The 17053-nt window shown below is 37.5% G+C and overlaps 1 protein-coding gene across 1 annotated transcript in view; it reads left to right on the top strand.

Moving 5' to 3' along the window:
• The window catches only part of LOC107298896 (centromere-associated protein E), a gene marked incomplete at its 3' end in the record, with an annotated part of 29338 nt that overhangs the window by 5313 nt on the left and 6972 nt on the right, over positions 1-17053 (top strand). The window contains 17 exon segments of the mRNA XM_015828260.1: positions 670-792; positions 1041-1122; positions 2008-2075; positions 2927-2995; positions 3865-3916; positions 5294-5381; positions 5625-5754; positions 6546-6665; positions 7361-7507; positions 8907-9042; positions 10194-10291; positions 10767-10823; positions 10907-11062; positions 12856-12930; positions 13070-13201; positions 14586-14720; positions 15377-15554. Of these exon segments, the coding sequence (XP_015683746.1) occupies positions 670-792; positions 1041-1122; positions 2008-2075; positions 2927-2995; positions 3865-3916; positions 5294-5381; positions 5625-5754; positions 6546-6665; positions 7361-7507; positions 8907-9042; positions 10194-10291; positions 10767-10823; positions 10907-11062; positions 12856-12930; positions 13070-13201; positions 14586-14720; positions 15377-15554 (1846 nt within the window).

Below are 17053 nucleotides of genomic sequence, written 5' to 3'. Positions count from 1 at the left end.
AAGGCAATTAAATGAGTTGCCTATGATTTTGTGACCTTTTTTGCTGCAGTTGGTAAGCAAATTTGGCTTTCCTCATTGACTTTGCTTGTCAGACGTTGACTGGGAATATCGCAGATAGTGATCATGTGACCCCCCTATTATAAACTGCCAATTGCCAAGTACCGGGATAATAATGATGCTGCAATGGTTGTAAGTGTGAGAATGGTCATAAGTCATTTTTTTTAAAGTGTTGTAATTTTGAGTGGTCGCAAGTCAAGGACTACCTATATGGTTTTAAAATTCAAAATAACAGCTACAAGCTTCTTTCACCAAGTTTTTTAGTCACATAAAAATAGTAGCATTTAAGTTCAGCATCTAGGGGAGCACATTCTTGGGACTGTCACAAGTTGAATTAAAAGACTTTTTGATCAGAAAATTCTTATGAAGAAGACTGTGTTATCAATGTATAAATTTGCCTTTCTTTAACCATGAGTCCTCTGATGTTGGACTTTCATCATCGTTGACAAAGATGACTTGATGTAATTAGAGTTGTAATCTAACGAGTAATAAAGCATGGCTAGGGATGCAAATAGGAATGATTTATGATTAATGGCATTGACAATAAAAATGTATCTGTGGAGCAAGTTGTCTTCAAACTTATTGATGAATATAATATCTTATAACTTTTAGATTCCAGATAGGGAATTCCTACTCCGTATATCATACATGGAAATTCATAACGAAACTATACAAGACTTGCTATGCAGTAACATTAGGAAAAAGAAGTCATTAGTGGTTCGTGAAGACATCAATGTAAGTACATGAAGCTGGACAAATCCACACTTCTAGTGCTGCTCTCCAGCAAGCTTTCCCATTGTAGCCACTCCCTTGCTAGTCTCAACTACTCTAGATTGTTCCTGGGCTGGCCAGGATTTTCTGAGGTTTTGTTCATGGTTGAGCCATTGAGCCCAATTATGTGTGCAAGTACAAGGCACAATACTCACAACTGATAAAGAATGTTGATTGGTATAATAATAACCGAATGTTTCATTCTCTTGTAGAGGACAATCTATGTTGAAGATCTGAATGAAGAAGTAGTGGTTTCTCCAGAGGAGGTCATGACCTGGCTAAAGAAAGGAGAAAGTAAGATTTGCTATCTGATAGTGGTTTAAACACACCGAGCATTATATGTAAATCTCAGATTTCTAGATCTGTTAAAAGTCTGGCCTCTGTATCTGCAAATGAATACATACCATCTTCAATACACTTTTCTTTATTGTCTCCTCCCTGCAGATGGATATTCCTCCATACACACAATCTATCTTTCTTGTCCACATGGGCAACATACGCATGTATGTTCATATATAAACTTATAGCACTTAGACTTATATACCACTCCATAGTGATTTACAGCCCTAAGTGGTTTACAGAGTCAGCATATTGCCCCCAACAATCTGGGTCCTCATTTTACCGACCTCTGAAAGATGGAAGGCTGAGTCAATCTTGAGTCCATCAGGACCGAACTCCAGAATGTGGTCAGAGTTTGCCTGCAATACTGCATTCTCAGTAGTGTGCCACCAGGGCTCCTATATAACTTTCTTTCTCCATCCCTCAGGCACACATGCAAATGAAACCACTATGCTGAAATAGCCATTGGTATTGTAGTACATTTTAGCCCTTTCCTTGAAAATGAAAGATGAGGAACTTGCTGTGCTGCTACCCCTGTTCACAGTGGGAGTGGGATGTTCTTCCGCTCTTTGAGGGAAAATAAAGAACTGCTGTGAAAGTTCCCAGAAAAGAGGTGCAAAATTGGAGGGGTTATTTCTTCTTTCATTTCTAACAAAATAACAAAGTTGGAAGGCAACTTGGAGGCTGTGTAGAAGTTTAGTGGGTATGGTAGGTGGGGAAGGGGAGTCAGATGTGTTTGTAGGCACCATTTGTTGAGCTCTATTTTATGGGAAACGAGAATAAGTCAGAAGAGAAGACTAGGTATAAGAATAATCTGTATCTAATTTTTCTTCTAAACAGAAAACAGACACTATGGTGAGACGAAAATGAATGAAAGAAGCAGCCGTTCTCATACAATTTTTAGAATGGTAAGTGATTGCTATGTTCCTGGTTTCATTTAGTTCATGCCGCAGTGTTCAGCAGCATCTGCCATGCAGCTACTAAATAAGCACATTATACAAAAGATTGAATGGCACATATCTTCCACCAAGTAAAGAAACCTGGGCCGAAGACCATATAGATTGAGGCCTTTCAATTTTTAGTGACTCCTGTAGGGCAAATAAGGCCACAAGTCTGATGAAGAGGTTTTAGAATTTATGGTGATAAATTTAATGCTCGCTTGGTGATTTTGAGGAGCATGTTCTTTATTTTTATTTGGCCAAACTAGAAATCCTGTTCCCAGACAAATGGCTATTCAGTTTTGCTTGAAAACTACACTGACAGAAAACACCCTTAATTCTAGGAAGCAGTTTGTTCAATTGATTGATAGCTCTCAAGGTCAGGAAGTTCTTCATTATTTTGAGTTTGGTTCTCTCTGTGTAAAGCTTTCATCCATTGGTTCTTGTCCTATCACTCTGAAGAATCAATCCACATTCCTGCTAATAGTATTCATATCATATCTCCCCTTAGCCTCCTTCTTCAGACTTTGGTAGGGCTTTATCTTCTAACAATAAGTAGGAACCAATAAATACAATCCCTTATGGGGAACCTTATGCTACAAATAGCTTCATTCAGTTGAATTGAGACAACATGGTTTTTGAATGGTGTCAGGCTAGGAAAAGCTGCCTCCTGTCCCTTAAGGTAGGGGAAATTGACCTGGTACACACAGTGTACTAAAATTAATATGATGTGTGATTTCATTTTAATTTTTGTCTAGCTTTGTTCTCTAATGTATAAAAATGTTGTTAAATCTGGTTCATGATATCTTTTTTTTAAAAAGATCATTGAAAGTAAAGAAAAGCATACTTCTGGCTCAAGTTATGAAGGAGCTGTAATGGTTTCTCATTTGGTGAGTTATTTGTAAGATGGCACATGGGTTATAATAAGTGGGATATGATAGTACGCTGGTGTAACTTTATAAACATTAAGTAACAGTTATGTTCTGATTTATATTCAGACTGGATAGGCTAATAAATTTCTAAAATGCATCCCATCAAATTGTTTATATTAAAAAAAGTGACAGGAAGTTCGTGTAAGACAAGGCTGAAGCCGCCATACCTAATGATGATGATGGCATAGAAGCATGGCGGACAAAAGCTGGAAAAAGCTCTCTCGGGAGAAGTACCGTAGTTAAGAAACAACCAAGTTGTTAAAGAAACAAAAAATGTCACCTGAATCAGACAAAAGAAATTGGGCCTGAGCACATGGGAAAACCTTCCCCATCAACAGCTACCAGAACAAAGCAAGGACTTGGGGGGATAAAATGGGTCCTCAAGCCCACCCACTCTTTGTCGCCTCTGGACCCAGACTTGGCGACTTCCGTCTCTCTGGCTGGTGCCTGCCAAACTAATTGAGGATGTGGTTAAGTATGTATGAGTGCACATGTGTGAAAGAAAATATATACACTGTAGCCAGTAAAGTTTGCTATTATTTTAAATCAAGTGGGTCTTTGTATATTCTAAAGAACAGTTTGTGTCTCAGTGTTCGCTTGAAAGTGATTTGAGTAAGTGTGATCATAAGCTAAACTTGGGAGCACTGTGTAATGCTTGCTTTTTTATATTTAGCTTATATTTTATAAGCTAAACTTGGGAGCACTGTGTAATGCTTGCTTTCTGAATTTCAGTAAGTTTGACTCATCAGTTCTAATATTTGATTGTGCTCTTCAGCAAAATAGTTTAAATAAAACTAAGCATAACAAATTCTGTCTCTATTTTTCAGAATTTTGTAGATCTGGCAGGAAGTGAAAGAGCTAGCCAAACAGGGGCTGAAGGTATGTGTTTACTCTTCAGTGAGGATTTTCTGTAATTCTATAGTAAGTTCTTAACTTATTGTCTTAAGTCGGGGGTCCCCAACCCCTGGTCCATGGACCGGTACCGGGCTGCGGCATGCCAGCAATCGGTCCGCACAAACAAGCAAAGCCTCAACCACAAGATGCAGGCAGCACATAAAACTACGCCCCCTCTGGACCGCGGAAAAATCTCTCTCCACAGAACTGGTCCCTGGTGCCTAAAAGGCTGGGGAACTCTGTCTTAAGTAGACTACATTCATATCCTGCCATCTTCAAAGGACATCCTTAGACTGGCATAATCATACATTAGAATTCTCCATTTGTTTTCTCCACACTCTCTAAAGTAAAAAGATTCTTCCAGAGAAACTCCTGTTTTGAATTACAGGTAGTCCTTGACTTATAACAGTTCATTTAGTGACCTTTCAAAGTTACAAAGGCTCTGAAAAAAGTGACTTATGACCATTTTTTACTTACGACCATTGCAGCATCCCCATGGGGACATAATCAAAATTCAGATGCTTGGCAACTGACTCATATTTATGACGGTTGCAGTGTCCTGGGTCATGTGATCACCTTTTACCACCTTCTGACAAGCAAAGTCAAGGGAGAAGCCAGATTCACTTCACAATCATGTTACTAACTTAACAATTGCAGTGATTCACTTAACGGTGACAAGAAAGGTTGTAAAATGGGGCAAAATTCACTTAACAAATGTCACACTTAGCACCAGAAATTTTGGGCTCAATTGTCATAAGTCAAGGACTACTTGTAAGTGTAATCATGTGGGAATAAAGAGATTACACATAATTGTCCATTCCTAAATGAATGGCTCTTAATAGAGGGCACATACTGATCACTAGCAACTGTAATGTTATATCTGCATCAACTTAAACAGCCATTGTTGGCTAGAAATGTAAGAATAAAATCACAATACAGATATTTTTAATCTGTGCTAGATTATGTTCTCACTTCTGCAATCATTAAAGGTTAGATATCCTAAACTATTAATGCCCTGCTATCAGAAAGGACAAGTTTAAAAGGAAACTAGACAAATTCATGGTGTGCAGGCCTGTTAAGGGCTCCCAGTTGTGGTGGCTATGTCATCTTTATTGTTGAGGTCCATACTTCCTAATTCCAATTGTTGAAGAATCTGAATGGAGAATTGCATTCACTCCTACTTTCTTGTAGGCTTCAAAAAGGATCCATTTGGTTACTTGTTTTTTTAAATCTACTGGACTGTGTGGGCTGTATATTTGATTCAGTACAACTCTTCATGTGGCCTTAAAATAAGAACCAATTTATGATGCCTTAAATTGATACAGCAGCGACTGAAATGGTGCTTTTTATGTATGTTCTTAGGAATTCGACTTAAAGAAGGGTGTAATATTAACCGGAGCCTCTTCATCTTGGGCCAGGTTATCAAGAAACTTTGTGACGATCAGTCTGGGTAAGAAAAAAACAATTCCTGTTTCAATTGGAGCAGCAAAAAGTTGATGAGCTCTGAATCTCCCCTTTTCCAACTTCAATTTTTAACATGCCTCTTTTCGCATTTTTTCATCTAGATCGTTTTATTATTGCGCTGATTAGTGTTCTCACTTTGTCTAAAGATAATGAGTTGGCTGTTGAACCAATTTTCCCTCAGCCTTAGCCATAATATTTTATTCTTCTTTCTCTCATCCCCTTGCACCAGAGGCTTTATAAACTACAGGGACAGTAAGCTAACAAGAATTCTTCAGAACTCTTTGGGTGGAAATGCTAAGACTGTTATCATATGTACAATTACACCAGCATCGTTGGAAGAAACTCTTAGCACGCTGCAGGTAATTTTTAAATGTTCCTGCTAAAAGAACATTTTGGGTATGGATAATCACAAGCAGAAAAGTGCAAAGGGCAGTTATCGCTTCAAAATTATGTGCCACGGTTATTTTTATGATTATTTTTATATATTCTCCCCAATTGTTGTGCTATGTGTTTGCTAAAATAACATTTTGGGTATGGATAATCGCAAGCAGAAAAGGGCAAAGGGCAGTTATCACTTCAAAATTATGTACCACAGGTATTCTTATGATTATTTTTTATATTTTGTGCTATGTGGAAAAATGTGAGTATATTCTACTTTTTTTGTTGATTTGTTGCATTTTTGTTTACCTTCCAACATCAGCCTCACTACAAACCGTTTCTGAAAGCTTGTAGAAGTGAACTGCTCCTCCTTAGAGACAGATAGCTAAAAAGTATTGGGGTATCAGAGCTCTGTACAGGATCTGTTCATACATAGACCTAAACTTAAGAGTGTGCCGGGTAAGAATTTGTGGCATTCCAGGGCCAGTCTATGAATTAGTCTGATGAACTATTGACTGACCCTTTCTTGGAAGTCTTGCATAGTAAATCATCAAGCAGCAGAAGTAGCCTCCCATGGTTTTTACCTATTTCTCAATTTTGTTTACACAAAGTGCTATGGGGGGGGAATCTTCATAAAGAAAGAAATATACATTAGAGTAGAAATATACAGTAAGAATAATATGTTTTCAATTTATGGATCAAACAAGATTTAAAAAAAATATACTGATTTTTTTATATTACTGGCCTTCTCTACATATCTTGTCTCTTCTAGTTTGCTAGTACAGCTAAAAATATGAAGAATACCCCGAAAGTCAATGAAGTTCTTGATGATGATGCTCTTCTAAAGAGATACCGTAAGGAAATAGAAGATTTGAAACGCCAACTGGAAGAAGTAAGTTGCCTAGTCTAAATGAAGTGTGTGTGTGGGGGGGGGGTGTTTCCAGGCCAAATCCATCTGAAAGCGTGCCCCTTGAAAGTGTTCCTGTTCTAAAAACCCATAGGATTCATAGGAATGGTACATGTCACAAACTTTCAAACTCTTAACTTCATTGCCTTCCAAGAGAACCAATGATTCATTATGTATGTTTAGATGCTAATTTCAGTTGAATCTGACAAAAGTATTAGGAAAAACTGAAAAAAATGCATCTAGGGATAGCAGGAGTACAATCTGAACAGAAATTCTAAGAACCAGTGAAGAAGCTGGACAGAGTTATTTAGTAGAACTCCAAAACTTGTGGGTTCCTGACAGCCACAAAGGAAGGGAGAAGCTTCTTATGTTTTAGTAATCTGTAGCTAACTCTTTTTATTTCTCCTCTAGTGGCTTTAATTTTTAAATTTTCCTCTTTGTTGGGGACACTGGGAAGCTGGAAGGTGTTGATCCACTGGACATTTGTCTTGACTTAGAAAGTAACTGATCTTTCTATGATCTCCATCTGAAGAAGTCAAAAATATCCTCTTTTTCTTTGGACACCTTACCATACCATAGATAATGTTTCCTAGGTTATCTTTCCACAAATTCTTCGTATTTATTTCCTTGCAGAACCAAAGTTTCCATTTGATAAGCAGCATTGGTATCTTCTGTTTTAGGTTTCATCACATTCTCAAACCAAAGATCAGTTAGCACAACTCTTGGAAGAGAAGAATTCTGTTCAGAAAGAGCAGCAAGACAGGATAAGAGCACTGACAGAGATGCTGGTGACTTCATCCTCTTTTTTGCAAGAACGGGAGCTAAAGGCAAGTATGAAGATTAAATCTTGCAGAAAGTTAGAAAACATTGCTTGTTTTGGAATTGTTATGTTTGGGAGGATGGGCAATGTTTGTGTAAACATAAAGAACTCCCATTCTCTTAGCCTTTCAGAAGGGCATTAAGATTTAGCTTTTTATTCAGGCATTGGGATGCAGTGAGTATGTCTGGAGTAGGTTTTTGGACATCCCAAGGGGGTGATTAAGAGGCCAGGTTTTGTTTAGATTTTTGTAGTAATGGCTTTTATTCATGTGATGATACAAGAAATAAGATAAATCTCAAAACAAATAGCATGTCTTAAATTCTAGATCTTTTAAATTCTAAAAATGCCTCTAATGTATTCAGGGTTAATCAAAAATTGATACCTTAAACATGAGATATATTTTAAGGCACTCTCGATTTAGACACTGAAATAGCAAAAATATGGAAACTCTTCTTTTCCATCTTGGTGATAGAATAAGTAGCTGCACTTGTATGAAATGGTATTTTTGATGGTTCTGCAACGGTTTGAGAAAATAGTAAAGACTCCTCTAATTCAAACTCATCTGCTGTCTTCATAAAACAGTCTTCAGTTGACAATTCATGTTTGTCAGAACTCTTATCTCTGTTTCTCAAGCTTATATACTAATAGCATATATCACCTCTAGACAAAACTTTAGCATTGCTTGTCGGGCTGCTCTAAATTAAGACTAGTAGGTCATAATGTCAGGTGCTGTTACATTTACAACTGCTTTACTCCTTACCTGTCAAAGTTTTCTTTAAAATCAACATTGCCAATATGTTTGCCAAAACTCCAACAACAGTTTCTGCTAGAGTTCCTGACTCTACAGAGAACAAATATCAAGTCCTTTTATTTATAACAGGTATAATGTACTTATTATATCAAGTCCTTTCTCTAATCCAGTGGTTCTCAACCTGTGGGTCGGGACCCCATTTGGGGTCGATCGGCCATTTCACGGGGGTCGCCATTTTTTTTGTCCGCCATTTTTTTCCCCTTTTCCGGCGGGTGCCTTACCTCCCTTGGGCTGGGCCAGCTGGTGGTCGGCCTGCTCCATCTCTGCCGCTTGCCAGCTACGCCTCGGCCGGCGCAGGGGGCGGAACCACGCATGTGTGGCGCTCCCGGGCAGGGAAAGTCCTCGACTTACGACCGGTTGGGTAGTCCTCGACTTACGACCGGTTTAGTCCTTGACTTACAACCGGTTGGGGTCGCGGCATTAAAAAGGTTGAGAACCACTGCTCTAATCGGTAAAGGTTTATTAAGACTTCATGTCTCAGAATTCCTCAATCTTCATGTTGGCTAAGAAATTCCCAGCCTGTTTGAAGTGTGAGAAAGCTTGGCCAACTTATTGTGTATATGTGTGCTTATTTTAATTTTATTCTTAATTTAAGGCTAAAAAGAAGAGGCGTGTGACCTGGGCCCCTGGTCCTCTAAGCCAAGATGGGGGAAAGCCTTTCTTGGAAGAGTTTCCTAATAGAGCTAAACGCTTTAAAACTTCTCTATCTAGTGTTACAGAGATGGAAGAATGTAAGTTCTTTTCCCTAAGAAAATGTTTCAATAGACTCCTATATCCTAAAAGGAATATACCAATTAATTGTGGCTTTGTAGCAAATCAAGATTTGTCATTTGTAGAAAATTGGTAATAGTAAATGCCATCATATGCCTCTTTAGAAGACGTGCTTAGTCTACATGTTAATTGCCTGATGCTGTTGACTTCTGTTAAATATGGGATGGACTGTGGAGGATGAAATTCCAGGCTTAAAGTACAGGTGGTCCTCATTTAACAATTTTTTATTCAGTGAGTGTTTGTACCTACAGGAGACCATGTACTTATGGCCACTGCAGCATCTCCAGAGTTATATGATCATGATTTGAGACCTTCCCTGCTGGCTTCCTACTAACAAAGTCATTTGGGAAGCCAGCAGGAAGTTGGAAGTTGAAGTCAAGTGTGGTCCTCGCTTAACCACCTGGGCAGTCTTCGTTTAACAGCGACTGGGACTTCCAGAACTGCTGTCACTAAGCAGCATGGTGGCTTTTATATTATAAATTTTTTATTAATTTTTGTAATTGAACAGCAGATAACAATATGATGCATTTACGTACACAAACAAAAAAGATAATCCTACTCAAAACATTTTCGGAGACGCTCGGCAGTCCCCGCCTTGCCTCCACCCTCAGCAGCATGGTGGCTTTTGACTTTGCATTGTTTAGGAGCAGCATGGTTTTTTTTTCTTTAAGCACATCACTTAACAGAATTTTTGGTCCCAATTAACGTTAAACAAGTACAGTTTCTCTCTTATTTGCTCTGAAAGAAATCTGAATCTGGCAGCTGTCTCTAGAGATTGAAAAGACCTGACTTTCCAAATACATTGATCTGGCAGATGCTTCTGCCCAAGGCACTCAGCATAACAAGGCTAGCATAACATCTGTATTGCTCACTAAGACAAAAGCGACTTCATGGAGTAAAACATCTATCCAAATCAAATGGGATGGAAAAGTGCAAGCTTAGGTTGCATAAAATTCAGTTATCTGATATAAAAACAATTTAGAGTCTAATGGAATGGTTGCCACTTGGTGACAATTAAGGAGGCCAAAAGTAGCTATTTTCTATAAAAAATATTCCATAGAATTTCCATTTAATTTTATCTATTTTGGGGTTGGGTATTTTTAATTCTTAGCTGTCTCCTCGGAATTCTCAGAATATGATGATCAATGCCTGACAGCCAGTATTATAATGCCTGAGGAAGAATGGATCCCAAGACCTGAAATAAATTTTGTAAGTATTAGGGACTGATTGCAAAAAAAACCCAAGCAGAATTTGCCGAGAGAGTTGGATGTATTGTCGAACCAATTTTTCCCATGCAGTGGGCAAACATGCTTCAGTGGGGTAGAATTGCACATTAAGGGAAAATACAGCCTGTCGAAAGCTCTTCCCCAATGTATTTTTTTTTTATGCCAGCAATGTCTTAATAGGCCTGTAGAGGAAAAAAGGGAACAGGTTTCACTTTTCTTATTTTATTTATTTATTCCTAACTAGATCTATATGATTACAAATCCAATAAAATAAATGTTATTTGCATATTATGTGTAAAAAAAATGAGCTTTTCTTCCAGTTGGGAACATAATTTGATGATGAAGCATAATTTGATGATTAGTGCAATTTAGGCAACAATCCCTTTTAAGTTCCATTATATTTGATATTTTGCAAAGTAGCAGAATGCTTTTGTCCACTGAAATGTTTTTTGTTCTAGACTTCTAAAGACTTTGCCGAGTCTGTTGATCTTTGCCAAAGCCTCTTAGAAGAAAGGGTGAGTCCTTTTTGTAGGTTGCAGGATATTCAACAGAAGTTATGGGTGAAAGATGTAATTTCCTCCATTCCTTTCTTGGCCAGGATAATGCTGTCACTGAACAGCAAGCCATAAAAGCAAAACTTGATAGTGTGTGCTTGGAGAAAGAACAGCTGGCCTATGAACTCAGAGAGCTGCGTGAGAAAATATCAACCAATGAGTTTGTGGCCCTTGAGAAACAGGCTTCTAAAGAGCAGGAGGTAAGGGGGGGGAAGAATTGTTTGAAAATGAAACATTTGTATGCAAATGAAACATTTGTATAAGTTTTAAAAAAATACTTTCAATGTGAAGTGAAGTGAATAAACTGCCGGCCCATGGGCCAGATGCATCATAGTAAAACCGCGCCTACCCCATTGCCGGCAATGGCAAAGAAGTCACGACATGTCGCAACATGTCACGTGATGTTGCACGTTTGACACCCCTGGAATAGACTAAACGCCACTGCAGTTCTTTCAGAACATGTAAAATTATGAGATTTTTTTTCCAACTATTTTACAGTAACTGGAATTGTTTTTTTAGATTTGATACAATGGCAAAATATTGTATATTTCAATTTGCATTCCGAGAATGTTCAGGATGATGACATTTATAGTAAGCCATCTCTAACAGTAGCAATAATAAAATCAGAAAAAATGCAAATGTATAATATCAAAACATTTTTTATCTTCAGATGTAGCTTTATCTCTTCCTTTGAATGAATTGTTTTCAAGTTTTAGTACTTTGTCATATGTCTGCACCTTTTTTCTGCCTTGAGATGGCAAAAATAATCAGTCATATAAACTAAACAGCATCTCTTGAGATGTGAGCCTTATCTTTCAGGTAGGAGTAAAATCCCATCCAGAATTAGAGAAACATCATATTCCATTGAATCAGGAATATTGATTCTTATTGTACTAAAAAGTATCCTAGTTAAATGGTTTCCTTGGGAAATTAGTGCAACCATGCTATAACTATAGATTAGATATCTATACTTCTAATGCATTCCAGTTATTTTTCCTAAAGGTGCTTTTTTTCGAGAGGCAACTGGACTTTCTTGTTTTTCTTTGAAGACGTTTCGCTTCTCATCCAAGAAGCTTCTTCAGCTCTGACTGCATGGTGGGGAATGGCAGTCAGAGCTGAAGAAGCTTCTTGGATGAGAAGCAAAACGTCTTCAAAAAAACCCAAGAAAGTCCAGTTGCCTCGTGGAAAAAAAAGCACCTTTGGGACAACCAAGACCTGGATGACAGAGAATCTCCATAGACATTCCAGTTGTTTAGGATCTCAGTTTCCAGATTTCCTCACCAACACATCTGGATACGAAATCTGGGGGTGAAAGTGTTATCTGGAGGACACAGACTAGAGCGAAGTGTTTGAGGCACACTGCACTATAACCTTGCTCTGCATCTTGCTCAAGGATCATCTGGGAATATGCATTTTCTCTCCCTCAATTTCCATTATGAAAGAATGGGACATAAATGTACTAATTTTAATGGAATATAAATTACTAAAGTAGAATTAAACTTCTTGTGACCAACCATGAAATATTAATCTTGCAACCAAGTCATTCTACTTTGAAAGACTGAGAAGTAATAACAATTATTGGATTTAAACATCTTACAACGCTAAGCTTTGCTTTTCACTAAGTACACATAATACATTAAGCCATGGTTTCACAACCAACCACAACGATTAAGTTTGAGATGAGCCAAAACATGGCTTATTTAATTTTGGTTTAGTGTTATGCATAAACCAAGTCATTATTGCACTGTGCCATGTACAAATCTAATCACTCTGGTATTGAGGTTGAGATTTTGTTTCCTAGAATTTTTCTCCAGTTTAAGATATGCATAAGCAGTATTTCTTGCAGTAACAACTAGATGCTTATCTAAAAATGAGTGGTTCTAACAGAATCTTTTAATGCAAAGGCTGCTTATCTTTCTTATGGTGATGGATTGCAAACTAAACTGATGGGTGCTTCATAACTGCTTTGCTATTTGCTTCACTTGCTCCACAGATGCAACTAATGCATGAAATTACCATCTTAAAGGATATAATTTCAAATGCAGAAATATACAATCAAGACCTTCAGGTGAGGTAGTGGTGATTGCCTGGCTTCCCTATTTTTTTTTTTTTAAATGGAATGGTGATATGAATGGGGACAATTCCTTTGTATTTAGTATAGCATGTATTGAATGTGTTTGAGATATTCCTTTTTGTGTGTTTTATAGCAAGAAATAAACTCAAAAGATATGCAGTGCAAGGAACAAGAGGAAAGAATCACAGTATTGGAAGAGCACAATAAGAAACTTGAAAGCTTTGTAGAATTTAAAAAAGACACAAATGATGCAACCATTTTAGTAGTAAGTCTGAATCTTCTTAATTAATATTGTATTTAGTAAGTGAACTATAAAAGCATATTTTTGTGTATTTTATTCCTTCGTTACTAGTCGAAGTTCTTATGAATAGCTACATAGAATGGCAGTTACTTCCCTGTTGCCTTTTCTAGTCTATCAAGTAGAGTATCAAGTTTTCTGGGCACAGCAAATACTTTTGTAGAAGTTACAAAAGTTACACAAGATGCTAATAAGAACTCTTGTCAGTTGACACATTTTCACAATTTTCCATGAGTGATTGGAGAATGCATGATATTTCTGTATGGTTAACATACGTCACTGTCCAAAAGTTTGCTTTGCTAGATGGATAGAGAGCGATGCAAATTCTTATGTTATTATCTCATTGGCCTGATTCACAAGGAGAGATAATTCTAAGCTATAATGTAATTTGTTTGGTTTGGGTTTAGCATATTGTATGAAGCTAGCAAATTGTTTCTTATTTAACAGAACTTGATTAAGAAAATCATGATTTTTTCATGTCTAAACCCAATCAAATAGAAACATGTATTGCATTTTCCAAGTAGTCATTAGAGACAGTATTCCAATAGTTAGCATTCATTGTCCATTTAGCAGTCTTGGAACAATTTTGTAAATACAATTAATCCTCGACTTACGACCACAATTGAGCCTAAAATTCCTGTTGCTAAGTGAGACATGTGTTAAGTGAAATTTGCCCCGTTTTACAACCTATCTTGTCATAGTTGTTAAGTGAATCACTACAGTTGTTAAATTAATGACTCGATTGTTAAGTGAATCTGGCTTCCCCATTGGCTTTGCTTGTCAGAAAGATATAAAAGGTGATCACATGACCCTGGGACACCACAAGTGTCATAAATATGATTCAGTTGCCAGGCATGTTGATCATATGACCATGGGAATGCAGCAATAGTCATAATTAGAAAAACGGTCATGAGTCAGTTTTTTCAGTGCTGTAACTTTGAATGGTCACTAAATGAAGTGTTGTAAGTTAAGGACTCCTGTATACAAATTTGGGGACAAAAATTTTTCTACAAATCTATGTAATTTTTTTCATATAAATATAATAGCATTAGTTAGCATATTATTAGCATATTATGGCTGAGGATGCATTTCTAAAGTGATTTCGACTTTCGAAGTTGTAAAAGTGATCAGAATTTCTCTAAAAAGTGAACATTTTGCTAATATTTTGTCCTGTTTTGAGATAACCAAAGTAACAAAATGAAGCCAGTATATATATATATGCTTTACCTCTGGTTTTGGAAAATTGAAAATCATCATGATGTGGAAACTGTGAAAATAAATTTATGAATCATCTTTGACTTTTCTGACCACAACCCACCAACCTGACAATAAAATTAGCTTTTGCTTGCAGCAAACTCCAAGGAAAAGCCTGGATGAAATGCAAGAGTTAAAGCAGTCTCTTAGAGATGCTGAAGCAGTTGCCCTGGATGCCAAGAAAGAATCTGCATTCCTCCGAAGTGAAAATCTAACACTGAAAGAAAAAATGGTAAAAAATAAATAAATAGTAGCATTAGCTGCTGAAAATCAGTTCCATATATTTTTTTTAAAAAAAAAAACACTTCAAAACTCCAGAACATGTTTGTAAAATAGCTATTTGTTTCTCATTAGAAGACTGTTATGTAAATCAGAGGTCCCCAAACTTTTGGGCACCAGGAATCGGTTACGTGGAAAGAGTTTTTCCGCGGACCGGAGGGGGTGTGGTTTTGTGTGCTGCCTGCATCCCGCCGATGGGGCTTTGCTTGTTTGTACGGCCGGGTTGCTAGCATGCCATGGCCCAGTACCGATCCATGGACCGGGAGTTGGGGACCCCTGATGTAAATGGCAAGCAAATCGATAAAAAACTTGAGGCATCTTTTCCCAGGATCTGATGTAGATGCAAGAAAAAGATAACATTAAGGAGTCTATCACATTAGAGATTTAAGTAGATGCTGCTGCCTTATAATTCCTAGAAGGAATCTAGTGACAATTTGGGGGGGGGGGGAGAGAGACAATGCTGCCTAAGATGGTTTTCCTGTAAGCCAGAAAGCGGAGATCACAGAACTCCCATGACAATGGTCCTCAGATATACAAGTTTGTTGTTGTACATTGCCAATTTGTACTTGGATGTTCATGTTCGTACTATGCTAACTCATCCCCACATAGAACCAGCTCTCAGACACTTACAATCAAATGGAAAAAGACCTTGGAAGCCTCAAGACCCAGTTAGAAGCTAGAAACGTCACCTATAAAAAAATGCAGTCTGATCTCCAAAAAGAACTGCAATACTACTTTCAAGAAAATGCAAAGCTGACATCACTGGTGGAAGTTAACAATTCAAAAGGTACTATTCACAGAAACCATTTCCCCCGCCCTTTACATAACCCCCAAATGCTGAGAAAATGTTTTATAACTTAGTCAGTAGAATGCTGGTAGGAATATTGGGAGTTATAATTCCAGCACATGTGGAGTATAGATTGAGTTGGGAAAGGTTGCATTAAATTAAGCTGCATTGATCGGGAAGGCTTCTGAGAAGTCGGAATGGGAAGGTGTCTTATTTTTTCTGTCTTGTTGCTTTACTTTTATTTTTTTAGGTTTTGTTTGTTTCTTTATTTGACTTTGTTTTTGCAGTTATTTCTTGTGCAGAGTTTGGGCCTCCTCCCCTTTCCAAATTGAGATTTAAAAAAAAAAATCTAGTGAAGGTGATAACTTGGTTTTGTAGTATTTTAAAGCTTATCAAATATACTTAGGTTGTCATGGTTCCAATAGATGAATCCAATAAAAGAATTTCAAGGCAAGAATTCTTCCTTAAAGAACATTTTCTTAGGAAACAAAGTTTCGGCACTTACATAGTCAAACCCAAGAATGAGATTCCCTCCTCCTAGATACAAAGTAACAAATTGCAAATCCCACCCCACAAAAGCTGTCATAAATCACATTCCCCAATTAGCACAAACAGCAGGCTTTTCTCTCTGGCCCCTCAGCCCACCAAAACCTTATCAGAACACGTCCTTGAGTTCCCACACTTCTACATTGTTATGGCTCGCTAAACCCTCAGGCATTTACCCCCTTCCCCCTTCTACATCTGAACTCTAAAAGAATAGAAAAGGCACGTTAAAAGCAAAAGTAAAAATGGCTGCTGGTTCTCAGTTATCAGAGCGATGACATCCATTGTCACAACGTTGGCATAGGTTTTCATGTACCTCATAAACATTTGATGAGACATTTAATTTAGTTGCAGCATCTCTCAACAAAACCATTGCAGCTACAATGAAAAAAATACTCTCAGGTATTTTTCCTCTTAAAATGGGTTGCATGTAGGAAGGACACTGGAATCCAGTTTGTACCAGCCTTCCTATATTTAACGAAAACAATATAACTGCTGCTCTGGAGTTTCAGAATTAAAGATTGCTCTGAAAATCAGAAGTCATATCGGTAGAATAGGAGTGAAACTCAAAATGGAGAAAGGAAACTGTAACTGACTAAAGGAACAGAGAGGAAATAAACCAAACTGTAGGAGCAGCAAAGGTTTAATTTTCAGGGATGCAAGGCAGAATGACTTTTGTTGTTGTGTCAGTATTTTCTGTTTCTTTCAGCGTTGTCATTTGCAAAACTCGGGATATAAATTACTCTATTTTAACAAGAAATTTCACCATACCCAAAATGTATAAAAAATAAAAACTGGGGTTATAGCTCAGAGATAGATTCTTTACTTTTGGAAGGGCCAAGATTTAATCTCCAGTATTTTTAAGTAAAGCTGCAAAAATGCATAAAAACCAAAGAGCTGTGAATGGTGTGGGCTCTCCCTGATGTAGCTCCCTGTGTATAGAACAATCCAGTCAG

Source organism: Protobothrops mucrosquamatus, unplaced genomic scaffold, assembly GCF_001527695.2.
Source record: "Protobothrops mucrosquamatus isolate PMUCROS unplaced genomic scaffold, P.Mucros_1.0 scaffold_224, whole genome shotgun sequence".
NCBI lineage: Eukaryota > Metazoa > Chordata > Lepidosauria > Squamata > Viperidae > Protobothrops > Protobothrops mucrosquamatus.
This window is presented reverse-complemented; position numbering and strand designations above follow the sequence as displayed.